A 20448-nucleotide genomic window follows, 5' to 3' on the forward strand; every position below is an offset into this window, starting at 1 on the left:
GATGGAAAGTAAGCAGCCAGAGTCTGCGAGGCCTCCCTGCCACCTGCCCACCACAGAAGCAGCAGGAAAAAAAAAAGAGCTCTTAGGGATGGAATATTCTCCTCTCCCAGCTGGCTTGGATTTGTAAAAAGAAAAAAAAAAAAAAAGAATAAAAATTCAACTCACTCCATAATGATTATTTGAGGCCATGAAACTGGATCTTACAAATATGAAAACTCATATCTCTTTGATGCTTTTGACTTTGGCTAAGAATGGAAAGAATGGATCTCTCCAAAGATCTCTTATGTTTTCTATCCCACCAGGCCCAGCACGGCATGCCTGGGAGATGTCTCCAATACCTTGTGTTGGTGCCTTTCAATTCCCTGTAAGGCACTAGTCCAGTATTGTTGCATTCAACCACATTTCTACCACAAGGATTAAAAAGTACTGAAGTATAATTTTATTTTACTTTGCATCAGTTGCATACATACAAAAAAATTGGGGGGGTCACTTAATAAGTTACCATATTTTACATTTTAATATTCATAACAAAGAAAAAATGATCAATTCCTGAGTAAAATAGAATATATTGCTAATAATACATTACAATACTATAGAAACATAATCAAAGTGATCATTTACACATGGTATGGTAGAACTGTAATACAATCTGAATGTGAGAAAATCTGTAATCCATACCAAAAAATCTTGCATGTCATTGTTACCAGGATTGGCTGTCCAGGTAAAAATCAGTAGTAAAAAACAAGACCAAGAAGTTACCTCAACTGAGGGAACATTTCATTTAAGAAATGGAAGCTTGGACTCTAGTTAACCATTAGGACATACAAAAATGTTCACTTAAAAAAATGCCAGTCAATTTCACATGAAGATAACTGATGAATATAAGACAATGGAAGTTCTTCGTTATGCCGTAAAACTATGGATCTCATCCGTCGAAAAGGTAAGATCATACAGCAACCTGAAAAAGAAGTGCGAAATGTTGAGTAATATTTAAAGACAAAGCAATAGTAACAAAATTTATCTTTGTACCATAGTAGATTTTCACTAGGTAATTTTAATGTAATTTTACTTTTGAATCCTTGGGTTCGAGTCCTTGGTACCACATATACACGAAAAGCTAGAAGAGGAGCTGTGCCTCAAATGGCAGAGTGCTAGTCTTGAGAAAGCCCAAGGACAGTGCTCAGGCCTGGCAAGAAACAAACACAAAAGCAAACTATAGTTCTTAAAGAGTGTTCAATTTTCATTTGTTGACTTTTAAGTTGTTTGAGTCAATATACTCATTGTGATGTACTCATTAACGTCAGTAAATAAATCTTTTACGTATATTTTTCTCTTTAAATTCTTTCTCTCCTTCCTTCACCATTCCTCCATCCCCATCCACATCTTGCAATGTATTTGTTTTTGAAAAAATTAATTTGTCGAGTCCACTGACTAACAATCTGCACTTTGCAGTCTCTCGGTCATGTTTCTTGGTAATATGCTCCTGTTACTTCAGTCCCCAAACTGAATACTGCATCTAGAGATTAATGAAGGTTTAATTCTGCCTGACAAAGCCAGTCCAAAATGCACATGATACATAGTTGCCTGTCTTATTACATTGTAGCAAATACTGATGACATTCTACTTTTATCCCTAATATTTGAATTACTTTTTGTTCACTAGATTTCTGCTTATTATGTAGTTATCTAGATATCTGGCTCATAAAGAAAAGGCAGAACAGATGCTTGATTTCTGTTTCTTTATTCACTAGTTTTCAAAATAAGGAATTGATTCTAGCGATCTACCTTCATAAACAGACATACCTACTGAAATGCAATTCACCCTGGAGAACAGCATGGATGGAGAGAAAACTTTAGGAGTAGCTCTGCTTCAAATGCTGCTGTAAACAACCACCTTTTATCGCACACTTACTAAGCCATACATAGCTGCCCCATTATTAAGCATTTCACAAGCAGACTGTGGTTTATTTGACCTCACTTTCTGGGTAGCATGTGATTGTAAGTGAGGAGGCTGGCACTGAACCTCCAACTCCAAGCTCCTTGAACTTGTACAAAAAGGGCCATCAGGCATCTAGAATGTGGATCCGCTTGGGAGGTTTACAACAGACCCCAGACTCTTCACAGAGTCGATATAACAGCCACCATCTTGCGACACACTTGCCATTGCCCTGCAGAATGTGTTTCTTTAATAAGATTCTTAGTCCTTGGGTTCTAGAATGGATATCATCTGCACAGGCATAAAACAATACTCATCTCACTGTACCAGGTGCCTTGTCAGGGAACAGTACTATTTCGAAAGGAATCCGTTTTCCATTTGGAACAGGAAATTTCATCTGTAGGTTTCAGATATTCAGTGAACCATGCTGAAAACAACAAACTGTTATCTAGGCTTTGTTGTCCATTTACACAATATTAGCATGTTAAATTCCGTACAATTCTTAAAAGTACTAGGGTTTGGGAAATAGCAGAGGAACATCAGGTTCAACCTGAAGTCACAATCTGCATTCGGCCCTAACAAGAGAGTCCTCTGAATGTTTGAAGCAAGGATGCAGAGTAAATACAATTCTGTGATCTAAGTCATCCATTCTGCAGTATTTCGTTATGCAACCTCTGGCTGACTAATGTGGAGAGATGGGAGAATGGATTTGATCACATGCACAGGCTGTATCGTATCTATTTCCTATGCCCTGGCTTACTTTGAGGCTATTAAATTCAGCCCATTTGGATGATGTGTATGGAAATTTCCCATTATAATTGTGTATTTATCAGGCTTTCCTTATATTTGTGACAGATTGTGTTTTACTTATTTAAATGCTCTGATGCTTCATGCATACAGGTTTACAATTTACTCATACATTTTGCCTCCTGAAATTGTATAATATCCCTGTCTGTTTATTCTATTAATGATTCTATCTTTTCTGTGTTTTTCACTTTAGTTGTATTAATAATTGTCTAGTGTTAATATCAAAAAAAAGGGGGGGCCATCGGGGTACAGGAGTTCTACTCCTGCAGGGAAGACTCTCAGTAGGTGGTCCCAGCCCACCTCCCAGCTCCCTTTCCTAGTCTAAGGCCTTTACTCTAGCGGAGCCTGTCTAGTCTCTGATTCCCTTTGCCCCAATGCATCTGCTTGGCCCAGTGTTTCAGTCATCATTCAAAGCATGTAGCTTCCACCCCCATCTCACACCAGTCCTCTGTACCTGCCCAGAAGTTTATCTTCAGTGAAAGTACTCACAATGTGAGTGATGGGCACGTGCTTTGATTCCCACTACCAGCTAGAGCGGGCCTCTAAGCGGAGACTGGTTTACTCATCTCTATAGTACAGGGAGTAGCTGACCAATCAAAGGAATATTATTTGCCAAGTAATTATACGCTGTTTATCTTTATTAAAACAAGGGGGAGGGGTTCTGAGTCTTCTGCTGCTGTTCATTTGCCCAGAATGAAGAACATCCATTGAATATGGACAATTACCCCGGCAGGAAGGCGGGGGAGTAGGGAAATGGGGTGTGGGGGGAGGGGGAGTCTGTAGTTCACTCATGGAGAACAAATCTTCAGACACTCAGGTCCTGCACATAAAGCTATGGTGCATTTGCATCCTCCCATACACCTTACAGTGTATTCTCCAGGCTGCAGATGCACAGCCCCTCACCTGCAAGAAAACTAAAGCTGCCCTTGCTGCAACAGACTGAGAGACAGGGAAGAGTCTCCAGAAGATCTCTACTTCCGCGCACCAGGCATGGCATGCCCACCGCCGGCACTCACCGAGTTCCCTGCTCTGTAAATGGGGCCGGGCCACAAATGCAGAGGAGGACTTTGGAGTTTTCTAGGCTTCTTTTCAAAAACTCAGAAAGAAGAGCTGGTGCAATGTGTCCCCGTTTGCCATTCCATTCCAAAGCAGGTGCTGAGAGAACAAATTCAACATCAAATCTAGGGAAAAGAATCAGTTTTTAAAATTCTATTATTTTAAACGTACTATTAGAACATTTCAAATTCAAGAAGATGCTCCCCGAGAGAACAATTTACAATGTGACCCTGGCCAGACACGGGAACAGGGCAGAAGAACAGCTGCAGCAACTTGGAAAAATACATTAAACAAAGTAAGTCAGACCCAAAGAAACATAGGCTGCATGGTTTCCCTCATTAGTAATAACTAGAATGTGCCAATAAAGGTAAGGGTTAATCCAATGGATAGTAAAAGACAAATATTACACTAGAATTGTTTTCCATTGGCTACACCAACATTTCCATGGGAAATACTCAAGTTAGGGCCATAATGGGTATCAGTATACTGAAGGCTCTAAGAAATTCTGTATCATGTCACTGCTCATCCATCTTTATCACATGTTTTATCTGAACCCAATCATACAGGGAAGTATGCGATTGTAAAACTGTGTACACACTGCAATTGTTTCAATGAAACAACACAGTATAATATACATTTAAATGATACTTTACATAGACTTTATCAAACAGCATTTTTTAGGGGGTTGAGGGAAGTATTAACATTATTTGTTTTGAAAATAAGGTTAATGGGGGCCAGGAGTTTGGCCTAGTAGTAGAGTGCTTGCCTTGCATGCATGTGAAGACCTGGGTTCGATTCCTTGGTACCACATAAACAGAAAAAGCCAGAAGTGGTGCTATGGCTCAAGGGGTAGAGGTCTAGCCTTGAGAAAGCCCAACGACAGTGCTCAAGCCCTGAATCTAAGCCCCAGGACTGGTAAAAAAAAAAAAAAAAAAAAAAAAAGAAGAAAACAAAATTAGGTTAGTTTACTTTTTTCTTTGAAGAGGAGGCTTCCTGATCAATCTGAAGCTTCAACAACATGAGTTATAAGGCTTATACTTACTATATAGATATGAATATATAAATTTAGAGTTAATACCAATATAATACCTTTCACTTTCAAATGCTAATTTCTCCAATTGGCTTCTCCAAATTATATCATCCTCCGTTTTATTGAAGAACATCAACTTTATCTTCCTTAAAAGAAAAACAAGTCTCATTAAATATAATTATATTTAAAATATGCACATGTACAGAAACTAAAGTGAATTAAGGTGAATGCTTTTTTAATGATAACCAAAATTATAAAAAGCTGAAATGCAATAAAGAAGCAAGTTAATATACTAACTAAGACTTGAGGAAGCAGAGTAAGAAATGATAAATGAGAGAATGACAATAAATCTATTAGGGTCCAATGAATGATTAATTTAGAATACCTTAAGTTAATAAAAGTCTCACAAGCAACAGTAATTACGAGATAAAATTACATACCTGAGACTGGGTGTATTAGTCAAAGCATAATTCAGAATTTTAACCATTGGTGTGAAGCCTGTTCCGGCCGCCAATAAAAAGAGATCTTCTAATTCCTGGAGTTTGGATATGTTAAAACTGCCCTCAGGACTGCTTACAGAAACAAAATCTCCTAAACAATGAAATATAAACTAAATCAGAAAAATGAAACAAAAACCTAGAAGGGAAACTGAGGTTAAAAGCTGGATTTAGAAAGTTAATAACACCATGGCTATTTAAGCTGCAGACACTCAAGCAGTCTTTAAGGTGTATCAGGAGTTCTCAAGTAACCTCGGCTTCACAGTAATGTAAGGATTAAGTCTTGTAATAATAATAATGAGATTTTACTATATCGTTTCCCACAATTCTCCTCTCCAACAAGCTGAAGCCAGAACTTTACACATCACTACAAAATATTAATCCACAAATACTCTGTACAGGTTTGACTAATAAACTACACTACAGGCACCTCAAAAGCAGATCCCTATAGACCTGTATCACATGGCACAAGACAGAGGAGGAATACTTGCTGCTCTTCTACTGATAGGATTGGTAGGAGAGAGCTAAAACATTTGAAATGCATTCAAAACCTTTATGTTAGGCTGTGCTAACTTCTCCATGAAACTTTCTGAAAACACTACTGATTAAATCAAAGAAAGCGATGCTGAGTTTAATTCCTAGAAAAACAAAGCAGAATTAGAAAGCAGCAAGCTATGCTTGGAGCACGTTGCGTCCCCATCTAGAAGGCCCTCAGTGAGGAAGCAGGAGGAGGGGGAAGGATAAGTGGGTAATGCCTGCAGTAAGGAAATTACAGCCTGGCGACACTTGAAACCTGTCAATGCAATTTTACAAAGAAAAACTAAAGCTGTGGGCCAGGTTGGGAGTTTGGCTGAGTGGTAGAGTGCTTGCCTAGCATGCACGAAAACCTGGGTTTCATTATTTAGTACCACATACATAGAAAAAGCTGGAAGTAGTGCTGTGGCTCAAGTGGAAGAGTGTTGGCTTTGAAGAAAACCCTAGGACAGTACTCAAGCCCTGAGTTCAAGCCCCAGGACTGGCAAAACAAAACAAAACAAAAGCTGTGTATGCGATTTATAAAGAATTTCAAATTTTTGGGCTGGAGAATTTGGACTAGTGGTAGAGTGCTTGCCTAGGAGGTGTGAAGACCAGGGGTTAATTCCTCGGTACAACATACGACATACATAGAAAAACTCAGAAGTGGTGCTGGGGCTCAAGTGATAGAGCTCTAGCCTTGAGAAAGCCCAAGGACAGTACTCAGGCCCTGAGTTCAAGTCCCAGGACTGGCAAAAAAAAAAAAGAGAGAGAAAGAAAAGAAAAAAGAATTTCAAATTCTCTAATTTATTTCAAATGCTAAGATGTTCAGTTTTTTTCCCTTGTTTTTTTTCTGTTTTTTTTTGTTGTTGTTGTTTGTTTTTTGCCCCTAGATAGAAATTCATAGCAATTGATGAAAGAATTTAGAAGAATTTAAAGTAAGTGGGGCTCTGGTGGCTCACGCCTGTAATCTTAGCTAGTTAGAGACAATAGGAGAGACTAGCAAGAGATTAATACAATAAGTATCAATATGCCTGTTTTTAGAGGGTGGCAAAGGAGCAGAGAGGAAAGAAGGGAAACTCCTTGGTATTCGGGTGGCACTTAGTGGCTGTCTAGACCAGCAGAGTGACAGTGGGAAGATCCAAGTCTCCAAATAGAGTGGAGAACAGTGAGGCTGTAAGCAGTAGTAAAGATGAGAAGATGGAGGGGAGGGCTTGGGCTGTAGACAAGCTCAGTTTAAGGGACTCCAGCAGGGAGGCATGGAAAGGGCATTCTACCAGATCTGGAGCCCAAGGGAGGCTTAAAAACTGCAGAATTACTCACCAATCTGAAGATGATCAAGCTCTGGTGTGAGTAGTCCAGAAGGATAAATTTTGATCAGAAAGTAGATGTATTTATTGTTAGGAAGAACTGGTTCTTTGAACTCTGAGACTAAGGAATCAGACACAGGTGTATATGGCTTTACTATTTCTGTACCTAGGAAAAAAAACAAAGACATTAAATTCCAAAATCCTAAAAAGCACTTATAGAAGATAAAACACAAAATTTAAATATATAAGTGTACATTTTATACTAATGTGTATATAACTCTAAATATCTGCTCTATGGCCACGTACTATATACATTTATACTTCTGCTTATACCTGATGAAATAATTTTAACAGATCAAAACCTTCCCATAATATAGACAATCCATTTTTATTGAATATGATCTAAAATAAAAAAGATAGTAACATATTTAGACAGCCATCTGTTCTATCAGCATATGCATTTCATAATGGGTCAGAACAAAAATGGCACAAAGGTTCTCCATGGCAACAAAGAGATATCCATATAATAATTTAATTATATGTATGTCAATTTTTTAATTATAGCAATTGCCAATGAGATCATTTGGGAGAGAGAAAGGGAGAAATTGCATCTTTAATTCTATATATTTGAATTGACTTAAAACTTTAGCATATGCTATTTTGGTAAATGAAAGAAATATCAATCCAACTATTTCCAAGAAAATGTTCTATTTTAAAAAGTAAAATGAAAATGCATAAGTTAATTTTAGATAACTAAACTGCAAAGAGAAGAGTCACCAACCATTTCAAAGCTCAAAATTTTGTACATGGCTCCTGGACCTGTATACCATGAATTCACGTGTACCAGGCACAGCTGGGTACACTGCTCAAGCAGTAGTCCCGCATTCATGCCATGGTAACACAGAATGTCTACCAGATCCTGGTTTGGAGTTGCTTAGACTCACTGCTGAAAACAGGACAATGAGGATGGGAATTTTACCTGTCACTGCTTCAGGGGGAATCGAATATGGAAACCATTAAGAAGTATATTTAAAACATTAGTAAGACAAGTAATTTTAGGAAGAAAGCAAGGAAAAAGAACTTTCACAGCCAGGAAGACAGTATTATAGCTTCTTATACTCGTGGCACACATAAAGAAATCATTTAGATGGATCAGATTGATTTGAACTATCTAGATCCAATGTTTTAAGTGACATACACCAAGCAACGTGAAGAACAGATGCAGATAGCAGCCTCCGACACTGGCGTCCCTAGAGGACCTCGGCCGCCCCTCACCCTCCTCCTTCAGGGTTATCACAGTGCGAGGCTCAGGCCCCTGGGATGACAGCTGTCTGGGGCCACTGTGCTAAGGGCAGCCAGGCATCACCAGGGTACCAGCAAGTGTGGGAGACACTGCATCCACAAACACGTGCTGATGAGCACCAACACTGAGCCATCACTTCAAGACCACCTGGAGCTAAGTGCCTTACCTGCGATGCTTAGTTTAAGGTAAACATGGTGCCCCACTGGCACCTGCAGATGAGTGCCTGGAGGCAATGCCACACAGAAGAGCCTCGTGTCCGGAGTCACTGCTGCCTTCGAGACCAGCCGGCACTTCCTGTAATATAAGCCTAGAAAGCAAACCATTATGTCCTAAGGAACTAAAGCCTGTTTCTTAAGTTTAAGTAGTTTAAGTAGTCCCATCTTCTAAGCTTTATATTTACAGTAACACATTCTACATGGGAGAGATACCTAAAGTACTCACAGGATGTTTAAGCTGGCTTCCTGACTTGGGCAATCATGGCCAGGCAAGAGACCCTGAGGCCTCCTCAGAATAAAACACTGAGCCAGAGGTGGGGGTGGAATCTGGCTTTCCTATCTACAATAGGAGGAGTAAAACATGAGGACTGTGGTCTACACATAGGACCAGTTAGAGACCAAGACCCAATCTCAAGAACAGCCCAAGTAAAAGAGAGTTGGAAGTGTGGCTCAGTGGTGGGCTGCCTGCCGTGCAGGTATAAGCCACCAAAATGGAAAAAGTATCACAACTAATAAATCTGAAGAACATAGAGATTAGAGATGAAAATTCTAAAACATTATCTGCAATTCCTAAAAATTAAGGATAAGAATAGGAAGCTAAAACAACAGAACATTTTTCTTTTAAAAGCCCCAGGACTGGCCAAAAAAGTTTCTTTAAATTAGAAATATTAGTGGAAGCCAGATGTGGTTAGGCAAGCTGGAAACCCACCGCTGAGGATGCAGAAGTAGGAAGTTGTAGCAACTGTGAGGATCAGCCAGCCTGCAGGTCTTCCAGACCCCGTCACAAAGAAAGAAGAGGTAGAGGAGATACAAGACATAACTGAAAAAAGTCAATAAACAGCAGAACAAAAGGACAAAGTTGAAAATGAGAGAAAATTGGAGTAACTGATTAAAGGCGGTTAGAGTAAGAACGTCTAGAAAGAAGAAGGGAGGAAGGAAGTGAAATGATACTTTTCAGAACTGAAGGTCACAACTCCCATACGGCACAGAGATCTCAAAGGATCACAAAGGTCAAATGCAGAAGGATGAAGGATAAGAACTGACACACACGCTGAGAGATCACTGTGAAACTTCAGAACACAAGGAGCAAGTGCTGTTAGGCCAATGAGAAAACTCAGGATACATTCCTTGTGATCTTCCAGCAAACAGAGCAGTTTGCAGGGGCATATGTACTCTTTCTGCACATACATAAGACTGAAATAAAGAATTTTTTTTTGAAAACAGAAACAATGAAACAAAAAACTATAAATGAAATGAACAGTATTATCTTCTAAGAGTAAACTGAACAACTTGTTTGCTTGAGCAGAAAAATATTAAATGTGTCTTTCACAGAAAAAATAAAAATGTGCATATAAGGCATAAACATAAACTGTGCACCTTTAATTTAAAAGACTGGAAAGGAATAAAAACTTAGATAATAGTCTAGCCCTAGTAGGGTTCTCCACTCAAGGTGTTATCTAATGACTTTGTGAAACCTAAATATGAGACACTTTCATCTGAAATGCAACCTCTGTAAAAAAACTAAAATAAAAAGTCCCTGGCAGACAGTATTTCTCTCAGACCTCCCAGAGGGAGACACCAAACCTATAGACAAATACCGTGACATCTTTTTTTTTTTCAGTTGGTCATGAGGCTTGAACTCTGGGCCTGGGTACTGTCCCTGAGCTCTTCAGTCCAAGGCTAGTGCTCTATCCATTGAGCCACAATGCCACTTCCGGTTTACTGGTGATTATTTGAAGATAAGAGTCTCATGGACATTTCAGTGCCCGGGCTGGCTTTGAACCGCCATCTTCAGCCCTCAGCCTCCTGAGTAGCCAGGATTACACAGGTGTGAGACACAGGGCCAGGCCCGTGACATCTTTTAAATGCCACCATTCCACCACTGCAATCCCAACATCACCAACATGAAATGAACACAGCAAAACAAGAGCACACACCTGCATCTTTCCTTGGAATAAATGAACTATGCTTCTCCAGGGGATGGCCAAGAAATTTCCAGGAAGTATTCTCTTTTTTCTTAAGGGTAATCTCTATTTTTCCCACATTCTCAACAACCCTCACTGAAAAGAAAAGAAAATTCCAGTGGTATTATTAATACTAACCATGATATATTTTTTCTATTTATTTATTTATTCGTTTGTTTATTGCCAGTCCTGGGGCATGGACTCAAAGCTTGGGCATTGTCCTTGGACACTTCTTGCTCAAGGCTAATGCTCTGCCACTTGAGCCACAGCACCACTTCTGGCTTTTTTCTGAATATGTTGTACTGAGGAGTCAAACCCAGGGCTTCATGTATGCTAGGTGACGCACACTCTAACACTAGGCCAGACTCCCGGCCCACCATGATTTTTTTTTTTTTTTTTTTGCCAGTCCTGGGCTTGAGCTCAGGGCCTCAGCACTGTCCTTGGACTTTCTCAAGGCTAGAGCTCTACCACTTGAGCCTCAGCACCACTTCCAGCGTTTTTGTATGTATGTGGTACCAAGGAATCGAACCCAGGTCTTCACGCATGCTAGGCAAGCACTTTAACCACTAGGCCAAACTCTCCGCCCCCCCACCATGATTTTATTTTAAAAGTCCTTTCAAATGGTCAGAATGTTCTGATTCTATACAAGGATACAGATACTTTGTGAAAAAAGTAAAATTTTGTTTACATATTCACTAGAATTATATGGTACTAATCCATCTTATTTTAAAATGGTTGCCAGTAAAAATGGACCTGTGGATCTTTGATAGTTAAAAACCTTGTAGATTTTCTTCCTTTGAATGATTAAAGTAGTTTAGTATTAAACTACTGCTAGGCATCTGTGGCTCACACCTATAATTCAACTACTAAGGAGGCTGAGAGCTGAGCATCAAGGTTTGAAATTAAGCCAGGCAGGAAAGTCCACGTGACTCTTACATCCAATTAATAAAAATAGCCAAATAGAGCTCAAAGTGGTCCAAGCCCCTGGACCACTGGCACACAAAAAAAATTATGTTGTATATTATGTATGTGTGTGTATGTATCTGTGTATACATATACATTTTAGCATCTCTCCATATATAATAGTAACCATATATACATTTTTTAGTAACTATACATATTTACATCTGTGTAGACTTCTTTATATTGATTTTAACTTGAGTCATTGAACATGCTTTTACAGGTACAAAACATTTCAACTGGGTTAGATGAACCTAGGTTTTGTGTTCTTTAAGTACTGAGCTATTTTCTTCAGACACAATAATATCTGCTCCTCTCCACTGCAAACCTTGCAACAATCTAACATTTCAAAGTAGATTAGCCACAGGAATTCAATTGAATGATCACTAATTTGAAGCAGCATGCTGTCTTTGAATATGCAGCAGGGATTCTGACCTAGTGAAATGCCCTGGGTGGGAATCTGAAGACCTGAGAGCAGGAGCTAGCCATGTGTTTGCAGCAACATGGTGTCAACAAAGACACTTAAAGCTATCATCTAAGAAAACATACCCAGCTAGGGCAGTGAGAGACAGTGCAAGATGAAGGAGATGGAAGGAAGAAGAGAGAGGAGACAGAAATTGTTTGGTTTGTTGTTTTGATTCTACTGGTGCCAATCCTGGGGCTTGAACTCAGGGCCTTGGCACCAAGCCTGCCATTGGACCACTTGAGCCACAGCACCACTTCTTGGTTTTTCTGAGTGGTTTTATTAGATAGTATCCTCAGATTATCCTGCCCAGGCTGACTTCAAACCAGGGTCCTCAGATCTCGGCTTTCACAGGCTTGAGATACCAGCAACCAGCAGAAGTTGCTTTTTAAGTATGAGAAAAAGGAAAAACAAGCCAGGTTCAGTGGCTCACACCTGTAATCCTAGCTACTCAGGAGGCTGAGATTTGAGGATCCTGGTTCAAAGCCAGGACAGGCACTAAAGTCTGTGAGACTCATCTTCAGTTAACCACCAGAAAACCAGAAGTGGCACTATGGTTCAAGGGGTAGACTGGTAGCCTTGAGCTGAAGAGCTCAGGGACAATGCCCAGGCCCAGGGGTAGGGCAGTAGCCTTGAGTTGAAGAGCTCAGGGACAGAGCCCAGGCCCAGAGTTCAAGCCCAACGACCAACAACAACAACAAAAAAAGATAGAGAGGTAAGAGAAACAGTAAGAAAGAAGGGGGTGGGAGGAACAAGGCATACATTTTTAAATCAATGTTTTGTTTCTACAGAAAACATTTATAAAAACTACTTTATAACATATAAATATGTGTGAGAAAATAAAATAAAGGATGTGTGTGTTTGGACATGTATGCACAAAAACAGTATTTTATTTTTGGTAGCTTACCAGAAAAGTCTTCCTGAACCTCATGGCTTAGTCCTATGTGATTTAAAAAAAAATGCACTTAATTAAAACAATTCATACAGCTGTGAGCACTATACAAGACTTCTGAACTGAGGGCCTTGAGGTTGTTCGGGCTGGCATTCTATCACTTGAGGAATACCTTCAGTCTAGGTTTTTGCTGCTTAATTAGAGCTAGAATCTCAGAGACTTTTTTTTCTGCCCAGGCTAGCATTGAACCATGAGCTTCTAGATCTCAGCTTAAGAAGCTAGTATTACAAGGTGCGAGCTACTGGTAAACAGCTCAAAATCATTTTTAACATACTATTTCAAAATCCTTTAAACAACAACAACAACAACAACAACAACAAAATACCAGGAAAACATTTTCTGAGAGAATAACTAAAAGTCTAATTATTTAAACACACATTTCTTCCATTAATTTCCCTCCCTATGAACTAAGGAATAAATATTCAACTGCCCATAAATGGCCAATCCACATCAGTCCCAGACTCAATCTTAGAAAGCAAGGTGCATGTGGTCCAGGCAGGAGAGCACAACTTAGCACATGGGTGTCTGGTGTGCATGTATATGCTGCACAAGCGCAGGCCACACCCAAGTCCAGGTGACTTTTTCTCACCATTGACTCAGGAGACAATTACCCATCTGATACTAAAAAACAAACTCCTGGGCAGATACTTCCCAGGTAGGATGGATATAATGGCCAATAAAAGAAAATCCTCTGACCCTGTGGAAATCAACAGTCAGGAAGAGAAAACGTAAGAAATACCTTTTCTAAATTTCACCATGTGAATATAGTCATCTGACACTGAGGTGTGTACATGATTCCAGGCTTTCCCATGCAGTATGGCAACCAAGAGTTTCCCCTTTGTACTGGATTTTGTTTATTTCATGTGTGCTGTTTTTCCATTTTCTCTGTTCTGACAGAGAAATACAAAATGTCTTGGTTGCCATGTGACCCAGCCAGCTACACATGTTCCTCTGCAGGTTTGGACCCTAGCAGGAGTGTGAATATATACATTTCCAGGTACTGTTTAAGAAAGCAGCTAGTCTCCAAAGCCAGACTTCTCAAATCCAGCCATACCCCCCACACCCTGACCCTCACTGCACATCAAAGCATGCGCCTCTCCTCCAGGTCTGCCTTGGCATGTGCTGCTGCCCCTTCTGCCCCTCTCCTTTCCCTAATGCATGTCATACAGGGCTTCTTGGAGATGACCAACTCTCCCTGGAATCCCAGCCTTGCAATAGTTTAGGCATGACACTCCCTTGTGAGAAGTTCCTGCCATGGTGGCTTTTGGGGCAACTCCAGTTATGGCTGTGGCTGGACTGAACAGCTACAGTGCAAGAAAAATTAGCCACACAAAAATTCTAAAGCATAACAGATGTGGGCACAGGAATTCACTCAGAGAAATCAGGACAGAACTAATGACTACACTTTTCTACTGGGATGAAGATGCACCCGGGAAGGTGCTACCATATTGTTAACCATAAACAGAAACCTTCTTAGGGAAGGATGTGTTTCTAAGAGAACTTTAAGAACTTGCAGTTGGTGAGTCTTGTGAATGAGAAAATAGGGGGGAAAAAGATCAGTGCTGGCCAAATTCAGAAGCAAAGGTACTTCTTCAGTATCAGCAAAGCCAGGCACAGATACGGGAGCTGAAGTCTGAAGTCGCAGTCTGTTTTACAAAGGTAACAGCAATGTTCATTTTAAAGAACACATTTTTAAAGGTGCTATGATTATGTTCTTGTGGTAGCTTTTTGTGTGTGTTGCTTCTCCTTCTAATCATGATAAAGTCCTAGAGCTTTCATACAGCTGGGAATGAGAGGAATGGAGTACTGATTCTGGAGTTTACTGCTGGTTTTTTTCCTCTGATAGACCTGGAATTCCTCAAAACTGCTGAGTAAACTGTCTGTCCCGGGCCTGGGTATGCTCTGAGGTAGCTGAAGGAGCAGAATGAGGCTGTGGTCCTAGCCTTGTTGCAGGCAAGGAACAGGTGAGCGGGGGAGCTCTCAGTGAGCAGGGCACCGGAGGAGCCCAGGCCAGTATGTCTCCAAAGACTTATTTGTAGATGCTAAGCAGAAGAGACTCATCAGAGCTGGAACCACAAACATTATCCATTCGGAATACAGCTACTTGCTTAAGCTTGGAAAGGTGAGACCATAATACCATTTGCTAGCAGAATTCAGCCTGGCAAGGGTGTTCTCACTTCTCAGGAGACTGAGACCCAGAGGATTTTGCTTTGAAGCCCACCAGAGTACAGAGAAGGGAAGGGAAACCCTCAAAACTGTTTTCAATTAATTGGCAAAATGCTGGATGGAAGGTGTGGCTCACATTGTAGAGCACTAGCAAGAAAATCAAGCAAGAGCATCAGGCCCTGCGTTCAAGCCTCAGTAATAGGACAAAAAAGAAAAGGCAGAATGACAATAGGATATAAAATATAGTCACCTAGCACCTAAACTGTTCACCAAGTAATAAACACAACTAAAGGCATTCTCATTAACAACAAGATACTCACCAATATGTATAAGATACGAATAGTCCTTCATGATTGTTTCTGCTCTAAAGGAACCATCTTGATGATCAATGATGATTGATTCTAAACTAATATCCTTAAACAGAGGGCAAAGGTAGAGTTATTAAGAAGTAAAATTTCTCCAAAACTTGTACAAAACTATTTTAGGATGATGAGGAGGAGTTCTTAGGCCACTGTTTTACACATCCCCAAGTTGTAATCCAGGTCTTCACATTTGTCTGGTTAATATCTACTTTACCGGGTAGCTTCTGAGTGTAAACTTTAGGGACTACCTTTAGAGCACTGTTTGGTATGAATAGCACCTGCTAAATCAGCAAGGTGTCAAAAAACTAGAATCAGGGCAGAATCAAGAGACTTGTATAGACTTATTTTCATTTTGTGTACCATGCAATGAAATACACCTTTCTACATAAAAACTGTCCCTTAGCCAGCCATCTTATCTATGTCCCACTCATCTTATGGTGGGCTTCGAGGGGGCTCTGCTCCCACAGAAGCAGAGATGCGCCAAGATTCCCAGCTGCCAAAATGTGTCTTTAAACACTACGTGGCTCATAATTATCGAACTACAATAGTTGTTGGAGATGTGCTTGGAGATGTGAGCTGGGCACTTATTTGTTCCGTTCTCCAGCGGGACTATGAGCTGGTAAAGGCCAGGTCTCTGGATCTGCGCCATTACTAGAACTCTGACACCTAAGACAGTGTTGGATAAAAGGAGTTATTTACACAAGCACAAGGGCATCTCCCTCACTGGCATCTGACCACCATCTCTGATTTAAACAAGCTAAGGCACAGCAGTATAGTGTCTCTAATCCAAACCTATGCTCTGGAAATGTATTCTTATGGTGAAGTTATTGTGGTTCATTTCTTCCATTCATTCATACATTAAAAAAAAAATCATGGACAAGCACATAAAAACCTTTGAGTATATGTAGTTTTTAAAGAGGCCATGCATGGTTGGTGAGGCAAGAACATTCTTTCTAGGCAGGAGCCATATTGCTCCTGACACTTCCTGCTTTATGAAGCAGGAATAGCCTGAAAGAGGCATGGTGAGGAGGAAATGAGTGAATGTAAGAAATGGCATACAGAACTGGCACATGGCTAGCATTTGTTACCTTTTTTTCCCTCCTCAATTTTAAGGAAATACTTATCTTCTGCAGGGCGCAGTGGCTCATACCTGTAACCCTAGCTACTCAGGAGGCTGAGATCTGAGGATCACAGTTCAAAGCCAGCCCAGGCATTGAAGTCCTTGAGACTCTTAGCTCCAATTAATCACTAGAAAATGGGAAGTGGCACTGTGGTTCAAGGGGTAGGGTGGTAGCCTTGAGCTGAAAAGCTCAGGAACAGCACCCAGGCCCAGAGTTCAAGCCTATGACTGACAAAACCAAAAGAAATACTTACCCTCTGTTTCGTGTATATGACGATGGTAACTAAAGAGTCTGTTTGGAACCAGTCATAGCTGTAAAGATGCACAGATGACAATGTGACTGACATATATTAAATCAAGTGACCAAGTGTTTAAAATTTACAAGGAGAATAAATAAATGTATTTGCTGGATTAAACTTTTCTGTGTAACAGTGGTTTTAGCATGTTCCAATCTACATTAACAGCTGAATATTAGTTTTAAATTAAAACACACTTCCATGTATTTGAATAAAAACAAATATCCCAGACAAGATGCTTTTCATAAAAGTTGTTTTTCTTCCTATTAAAACCTTCTTTATTCTGATTACAGTAGAATATACCATACTTATTGAGGAAATCTGTGCGCTTATAAACTCCATACCTTATTCTAAAGAAATAAACCCATCAAGGTTGTTCAATGGGTCAACAATAAAATTTAAGGTAAAACTAAGGCCTTTGTTTACTGTAACTACTGATCAAATCACTAATGTTTTTGCACTTTTTACCAGCACATAGACAATCATATATAAAACTGGAAGAGGCATTCTAAGCCCCCTGACTTACTAAAATTGTCCACAAAAAATTCTGACCATGTATATAGAATGACACTAAATGAAAGAACCTCCAGGATATAGAAACAAAAGCCATATAAGGTGTGACTGTTGTTCTTAATGTACTATGTTATTTCTCATCTCTTTTGTTGTCCCTTGGTTATTCTCATATTGTTACAGTATCTTACCTTGTTATGTGATATTTTGTATATATGTTTATTTGAAATTGGATAGGGAAGGGGTAAACAAGATGAGGGGCGGGGGTAGGGACCAAAACATGAGAAAGGGTAGCAATGTTTGTGAAGTAGTGCACCTTCTATCTGGAGAATATAATGTAACCCCTCTATTAATTACAATAAAAAAAAGAAAAAAATTCTGACATATACAGCAAGATGCTCTCCTAGAATGATATTGGCAGTGAGCTAAAGCAGTAAGAGAAATGATGACAAAGAACAAATGGAATGCACATCTGTTCGGCTTCACATGGTGTTAACAGTTTAAGATAACTGTCCAATCCATCTTAAAATAGTTCCACTAAAAAGTGATAATTCCATTAAATAATTGAATAGCTAAAACTATTCAGTTATGACACATGGTATGTGTTTTACAGAGTATTTAAACCACACCACTAAGAACTCATACAATATGTTATAATGTCAGTATTATAAAAGTAGAATAGTATGGAAATAAGTATTATATAAATCAAGCTAGAAGGAATAAATCAAAATGTCAGGAATATACATCTAAGAGTAGTAGGGCTATAAATGTTTTTGCTATTTGATTTTATAGTAGTTTGTGTTTTCTACCATGAATATTCTTTTGGGGTTTTTTTTGGGGGGGTCACTTGTGGGGCTTGAACTCAGCCTGGGCACTGTCCCTGAGCTTTTAAAGGACAGTGCTCTACCACTTGAGCAATGGCACCGCTTCTTGTTTCTGGCAATTAACTCTTAAGGACTTTAGTGTCCAAGCTGGCATTGAACTGCGATCCTCAGATGTCAGCCTCCTGAGTAGCTAGGATTACAGGTGCCCAGTGAAGATACATTTTTAATAAATCACTTACAGAGGTTTCATGTTTAAAATGGATCAAACTTCTGTGGTTACTGAAAATTGACTTTTTTGCCCCAGTTTTTGAACTTGGACTCAGGACCAGGGCACTGTCACTGAGCTTGTTTTTGTTAAAGTTAGTGCTCTACCAGCTGAGCTACAGCTCTACTTCTGGCTTTTGGGGATTAAATGGAGAGAAGAGTTGAATGGACTTTTCTGCACAGTCTGGCTTCAAATGCAATCCTCAGATACCATTTTCCTGAGTGGCTGGATTACAGGTGTGAGACACCAGGGCCTGGCTTAAAATGGACATTTATGGAAGAGTTCACATTCCAGCAACAGCTGAATGGGTCAAAAATCAGGAGTTTTCTCTTCCTAAATGTTTGCATTTTGTGTAAAACTGATAAACTTAAAAAAAAATGTAAAGCAAGAAAGGTATCTACCTTGGAGAGGCAGGACTTCCCACGGCAGGCGGACCTGTCACTTGCCTCTCTGGAAGCATACCTTCAGAGGAAACACAAACGACAGCAATAACTTACTTACACAACACTTTAGAGCTTGTCTCTTCAGTTAACTACTCACTGTGTTCCTACACAAAAGGACACAAGTGACAAACACTACCAATCTTCCAAAATGAACCTTCATTGTAGCTTTTATTTAACACTATGACTAGTACTTTTGAATTAGTGCATATTAACTGTACACCATCATTACTTCTTGCAATAATACAAAGGAATTATAAAATACATTCTTTTGGTCTAGACTTTTGGCTTGATGTTATAGACTATAGTTCTTTTATGACTGATAACAATAAATCAGATCCAGAGTTCCTTAATCATGCTGTTAAAGCAACATGGTTTCAACACAACAGGTGTTAAAACACACAGCTACAAGAGTTGTTTAAACACACCTATTGTGTCAGTAATTTGTCCCTCTTATTACCAAATTCGATCATACTGCATTAATACACCACAGTTTATGCTGTATCCTGTTGATAAGACCTTGGGGCTATTTCCAGCCAAGTCCATTACACTCAGTCTTCTCAGTGTGTTGGTTTACTGGTTTACATGGTTATTACCACAGTGTTCCAGAGTTCCAGGAGTTCACTAACTCAGCAAGGTGGTATTCTCTTTCCACTTTACTCATGCTGTAGGTCTACAGCAACACAGCCCTCCACTGACATTCTGAGATAGGAAGGAACCCTCCCTGCAAGCATTAAGTATTTAATGTTTCATTCATTCTTCATACCTATTAAGAGTCAGTGTTTTCCCCCAGTGTTGCTGCTATGTGACCAGAATGAAATGTATCAGTTATATTGCTAGTTCTCAAACTAGGCAGAAAAAAAATAATGGTAAGTTTCTGGCAATTTATTCAATAAGAAGTCACCAATTAAAAGCTGAAGTTGACTGCCCCCTGAGAGACAAGGTAGAAGTTTCCAAGATTTTTTTCAGCCACAAAACCTTCTAACAGCAGCCTTCAGCATGCTTAGGGGCAATCACAGACATAAAACAAGCAATGTTGAGAATGTGGCTAACAGTGAGACCTGAGCTTGTGCCTCACACCTTCGACTTCCTCTCTTCTCATGCAACTCTGCAGAGCAGATAAACAACGGAAGCCTCAAGATACAATAACCGTTTGAATTATGAATAAACTGTGACTAAGCAGCAGTAGACACAAGAGAATGCTTACTATAAAACCATAGGTAACAAAACAAAGCATCAGAAGAACTTAATTTATGACAAAAGCAAAAAAAGGAAGTCTCATTATTAGAGAATGGCTGAAAGATATTTCATTAAGATCTTGTCGTTTCTCTTTTAGAAGTCTCAAGTATGTAAATAAAACGTGTACATGACAATCTAAAATTTTCTGTGAATTTAGTTTGGCCTATAATTGTCTGGTTGATTATGACCAGAAAATCTGGATTTAAGCTCAGTGTCAGTGC

The 20448-nt window shown here is 39.6% G+C and overlaps 1 protein-coding gene across 1 annotated transcript in view; it reads right to left on the reverse strand.

Moving 5' to 3' along the window:
* Positions 1–452: 452 nt before the first annotated feature.
* Cyb5r4 (cytochrome b5 reductase 4) overlaps positions 453–20448 on the reverse strand; it is a 35713-nt gene continuing 15717 nt past the window's right edge. The window contains exons 6-16 of the mRNA XM_090338499.1: positions 18950–19010; positions 16908–16965; positions 15492–15585; positions 12961–12993; positions 10604–10726; positions 8618–8758; positions 7162–7314; positions 5269–5419; positions 4888–4974; positions 3759–3923; positions 453–958 (exon numbers count right to left, since the gene is read on the reverse strand). Coding sequence (XP_090194625.1) covers positions 904–958; positions 3759–3923; positions 4888–4974; positions 5269–5419; positions 7162–7314; positions 8618–8758; positions 10604–10726; positions 12961–12993; positions 15492–15585; positions 16908–16965; positions 18950–19010 — 1121 coding nt within the window. The 3' untranslated portion in view covers positions 453–903. The remainder of the gene's footprint in view (positions 959–3758; positions 3924–4887; positions 4975–5268; positions 5420–7161; positions 7315–8617; positions 8759–10603; positions 10727–12960; positions 12994–15491; positions 15586–16907; positions 16966–18949; positions 19011–20448) is intronic.

This window comes from Megascapheus bottae, chromosome 8 (genome assembly GCF_031878675.1).
Source record: "Megascapheus bottae isolate mThoBot1 chromosome 8, mThoBot2.hap1, whole genome shotgun sequence".
NCBI classification, from domain to species: domain Eukaryota; kingdom Metazoa; phylum Chordata; class Mammalia; order Rodentia; family Geomyidae; genus Megascapheus; species Megascapheus bottae.